At 41.4% G+C, this 5,000-nt stretch overlaps 1 protein-coding gene across 1 annotated transcript in view; it reads right to left on the bottom strand.

Moving 5' to 3' along the window:
- Positions 1-5,000, bottom strand: part of LOC134437385 (keratin-associated protein 5-1-like) — a 22,593-nt gene that overhangs the window by 2,725 nt on the left and 14,868 nt on the right. Inside the window, exon 4 of the mRNA XM_063186879.1 lies at positions 1-118. This exon is cut by the window's left edge and continues 40 nt beyond it. Coding sequence (XP_063042949.1) covers positions 1-118 — 118 coding nt within the window. The remainder of the gene's footprint in view (positions 119-5,000) is intronic.

The following is a 5,000-nucleotide window of genomic DNA, read 5'->3' as shown; positions in this document are numbered from 1 at the left end:
ACACACACACGCACACGCACACGCACACGCACACGCACACACACACACACACACACACACACACACACACACACACACACACACACACACACACACACACACACACACACATTTCTGCCTCATCTCTCACACACATCCCTCTGAATGTGTTTGTTTGAATATAATAATAATAATAATACTAATACTGATAATAATAATAATAATAATAATAATAATAATAATAATAATAATAATAATAATAATAATAATAATAATAATAATAATGCATTTTATTCAAAAGCGCCATTCAAAAAACTCAAGGACACTATATGTCCTAAACATGTGCCTAAACATGCAACAAGGTGTTTACTGAAGCAACATAATAGTGTAGATTTAAGAGTTGTAATCATCTATGTATTACAAATGAAAAAGCCCTGAACACTAATGCATGCTTAGTCAGAGCCTAGGCCTACACTGTGTCATATGTGACATGCTGCAGTAGATCTTTATTTCATCCAAATAATAAATGGTTTTGTCGCTGCTAATGTAATGCACTGAAGATCATGATGTTAATATTGGATCCAGATCCTATTCTGCTCTTCAGTGTCATACTCTTTCATAAAGTCTTTCTTCTCAGGCCCACCAACAGGGTAATTACATTACATTACATTGCATTTGGCAGACGTTTTATAATCAGAGTGACTTTCAAAAGAGGACATAATCATAGCCAACATAATGGAAATGGGTTGGTTGTCCCGGGCCATGGAAAAGAGGCCCCACAATTGACCTTTCATGGACCTATAATGTTGATTGACCAATCACAGCGCAAAAAGAGGTCTGACAGAGCTCTGATAGTTTTTGACTGACAGCGCTCCACTGAATTCTAATACAGATGGTCCACTTGTGTTTGTGTGTGTGTCTCTAAGATACAGTATTACCGTTGATTTTTTGTTAAAATAGGGTTAGAAGTTGTGTCTGAGGTATTTGTAACACAGATGCAAGTTTCCCCTAGTCCTACCTAGCAACTGTAACCCACACACGGGACTTAGCCAAAGGCAAATTGGGAACACATTACCCTCTATGTATAGAGATGGGAGTCCTTTTCAGATTAGTTTGTCCCAGGCCACGATAAAGCTGCGGTAATGCCTGCAAAGCGGTGGTCCGGCCTCTTGTATCAGATAATGAATTACCTTTTAAGTCAAATTAAGTACTTGTAATATGGGGCAATATATGAAGCCTCTGGAAGAAGTTATCTTTGATCACTATTGAATTGATTTAAACTTGTGCCATTATTGCCTGTGAAGATGGGATTTATAACCATTGCAGTGAATTAGAACATAGGAATCAAGAGAACAGAACAAACAATGCTCCGAGTATGCTGTCATCAGATGTTCTGATTTCCTTGATAAATCGATTCATACAATTTTCTGATGCAATAATTTTCTCCTTGGGGGTGCGGTGGCTCAGTGGGCTTAGACTTTGTAATCAGGGCCGCTGACAGCTTTTGCTGGGCCCTGGACAAAATTAATCTGAAAGGTCCCCCTACCCAATATATACAATGTAATGGGGATCCAATTCTGCGCCCCCCTCTCTCCCTGGGCCCGGGACAACTTACCCCTTTTTCCGCCCTGTCAGCAGGCATGGTTGTATTGCGAGTACGATTCCGACTCGAGGCCGTTTCTTGGTCCCTTCTCGTCTCTCTCTCCCCCACTCATCTCATGTCATACTCTCTGACTTTCCTGTCCATATACCGTAGAGCAGTGTTTCTCAACGGGGGCTCTACAGCACCCCAGGGGGCGTTGGGGAGTCCTAGGGGGATGGGGGCGTTGAGAAGGAAAGGGGGTGGTGCTTAGTTGCCGTTGGGGGTGGGGGGGTGGAGGGTGCATTTGTCCATTTTATTTTTTAACACTAAGCGGGCTTTGGCAGGCTTATGATGAGGTGAAGGGGGTGTTTGTTCAAATAAGGCTGAGAACCACTGCTGTAGAGGAATTATAAAAATCTGCTCTAATCCTTGTTCTTCCCATAAGGCATGCCAATTAATATCCCACACATCCATGGATGATGACCAGATGAAACATATAATAAGCAGTGTAACAGAGACAGGCTGCCCTTTCCATGTCAAATCAGCTTTTTGATGAGCATCATTATGAAGCAAATTGCCATTTTGATTGGCAAAGGACTTACAAGTCTACTTTTCTAGTTTGGTCCACTTGAAGTGTCTTTTTATTCATTGACCTCCTCCAATCTGCTCGATCCATGATATCACACACTAGGTACACTCGTAGTTGAATGTTCAATCTTAACCCCTCATGACTAATTTTTCTCTCACATAATCACCTTTAAGTCTTGCAAAATGAGCATTAAGAAGTCAAGTATCTATGTGATGTATCAGAGGAAGCTACTCCAATCCTCCACTCTGCTGAAACACTTATGTAAGTGTGTGTATTTCGTATTTTTTTATATAAGTGAAACATCTTCGTGCTCTCCATGAAGCGTGCACTTCCCTGTGAGTTTCCTTCGTCCTGCTTTGCATTCAGCGAAAGGTCAGCTTACATAATAACATAGGGAGGGACCCCATGTTCCAAGAGCCTAGTACTTCAGGCTTCATTGAAAAGAGTGAGAAAGAGAGAAAGAGAGAGAGAGAGATAAAGAAATGAAAACGACAGCAGAAGTGGCAGAGAGGAAGAATGGAAGAATGAGGACATGGGAAAAGGGAAGAATGAGGAGAGAAAGAAAAGATGGAGACTCAAGAGCTGAAAAGGTCCTCTAGCCTTGGCTCAACTAAAGAGCAAGGTCCTTTTTTCAGCCCATCTCTAAGCATTTCATTACTATTATACGCCGTACCTTGGGTAGGATTTGGCTAATTGTGATTTCTATGAAGCAGTCATAAGCACCTTTCAGCTTTTTTAAATAGGCCTACATGTTGTATGAAACTGAAGGGTGGAAAAATCAATGGACCAAAACTCCTTCCTTAAAATGGAGTAGATCTTTGATTAAGTGACTAAATGACCTCTTTACCTAATCTGAATTGCCAGATTAAATCAACAAAACAGTTGTAATTGATGCAGTCGCTTCTCTGCAATGTCATATTAACCCTTTAACCGTTTAAACCTAATCGTTTTTTTTTTTCAATGTTTTTCCTTACCCCCAAACAGAAATAATCTACTCAAAATTCCTAATTTTTTGATAGAGATACTCAACTGTAAAGGGCTATAAAAGAGTGGGGACGATGTCATCATTTTGCTTGTTGGATAAAACAGTATTGCGTTTTACCCTTTTACTCTATTTTTCACCCTTACACCTAGTTGATATTACAAATAGGCTATGTTTATAATGTTAGTAATATTAATATTACAGTAATCTTAATATATGTTTGGTGTCCTTGAAACTCCTCCCATTGACCTATATTCTAGTTGTATTTGTGAAGCTTGGCATAACTCCATCTCCAGATTACTGCTTTCACAGCCTATGGCCATGATAAAACAAAAGGTCATTATGGTTGTCAATGTGGTGTGCCATTTTTTTTCTGTAGCATATAAAGAAAGTTAATTTCTATCATCCAGATGCAAAGGGTGGGTGGTCTATAGCTAAATGCCATGGCAACATGTGATCCTATTCTAGGCGTGATACTCTTCTGCGCCCCAATTAGTTGTAACGACTGCCCAGCTAAGACTTCATTCGTCCTTTAGTTTTTGGAGACATCAGCCATGTTATGCAGAGGGAGTGCACAAAATGGCTGACATTTAATCCAGAGATGAGAGGGGAATGGGGGTTCAGTTTTTGGTGAAAGCCTTAGCTGTGGAACTGAAGTGGGAGCTATTAGATTGTTTGCTTGATCTCTTTGGGTACCAGCACCCCACGTCCCCTTTCTCTCAGTGGCGTTTTCAAGTCGGGACAACCCCTAATCTGCTCTCTATTGCAAAAAGAAGGGTTACACTCTTCCCCAGTCGCTAGTCATGGGAGGTCTTCCCAAAAACATCCTGCACTTTTGTAGCAGTGAATTAATGGAGGATCTTTTTTTCTTTGCAAAGTAAAAGTCTTTTCCAAATGTAAAGGGAGGCAAAAAGAGAAAAAAAGACTGGCCACAACCCCAATTCCCACAACAGATTAGAGCACGAGGCGAGAAAATGCATCCTAATGGCGCCGACATTTTCATCTAGTTGTGTAGGTTGAAAGGGACGAATTGAATGAGAGAATTAGCCTGTTCGTGCGAGCTAGTGTGTTTGTATCTTTCTCTGTGTATGCCTGTGTTGTGTGTGTGTGTGTGTGTGTGCCTGCGTGCGTGCATGTGTGTGTGTGTGTCCATGCAGGCGGGGGAGACGACGAAAAAAAGGCACAAAAGAGGCAGAACAAGAAAAGAAAAAAAAGAGAAAAAAATCCTTCTCTCTCATCTCCGTCTCAGATTTTTTGAGTTGTGGCTGGTGCTTTTGAGATTTGGGTCAGTTTAGATCTTTGACCCCTGCGCGCGCTCGGAGAAGCAGCCTCAGGGCAATGCAATGACAGATGCTTTCTCCACTCGGCCTGAAATAAACGCTTTGGGGGAAAAGAAGAGAAAAGAAAGGAAGAAAAGAAAAGAAGAAAGAAAAGAATGCGAGCGTGAGAGGGGAAAGGAAGACAGAAAGTCAGATGGTCAGGAAGACGGAACACAGTCATGGCTCTGCAGAACAAAAAAGAACGGAAAGGAGAAAGAGGGAAAAAAGAATTGAAGGAATGTGTGAGAGAAGGAAAGACAGTCAGACAGCCAAAAGGAACGTAGTCATGTCTCTACAGAATGGAGAAAATGGGAAAAAAGGGAGAAAGGGAAGGAAAAAAAAAGAAATGAAGGCTTGTGGTTGTCCACAGGCATGACCGTATGCCCGAAGGCCTTCTCCATTCACTCTCCTTCACCACAGCTGCTACTTTCAGAGAATATTGACAGTCAGTTGTGAGTGAACAGACAGAATGAGAGAGAGAGAGAGAGAGTAAGAGAGAGATGATGATGATGATGGCGGGAGAAATGGGCAAAGACAGTCCCTAATCGC

Source organism: Engraulis encrasicolus, chromosome 21, assembly GCF_034702125.1.
Source record: "Engraulis encrasicolus isolate BLACKSEA-1 chromosome 21, IST_EnEncr_1.0, whole genome shotgun sequence".
Lineage (NCBI taxonomy): Eukaryota > Metazoa > Chordata > Actinopteri > Clupeiformes > Engraulidae > Engraulis > Engraulis encrasicolus.
The sequence above is the reverse complement of the archived record's forward strand: the minus strand, read 5'-3'. Positions and strand labels throughout refer to the sequence as shown.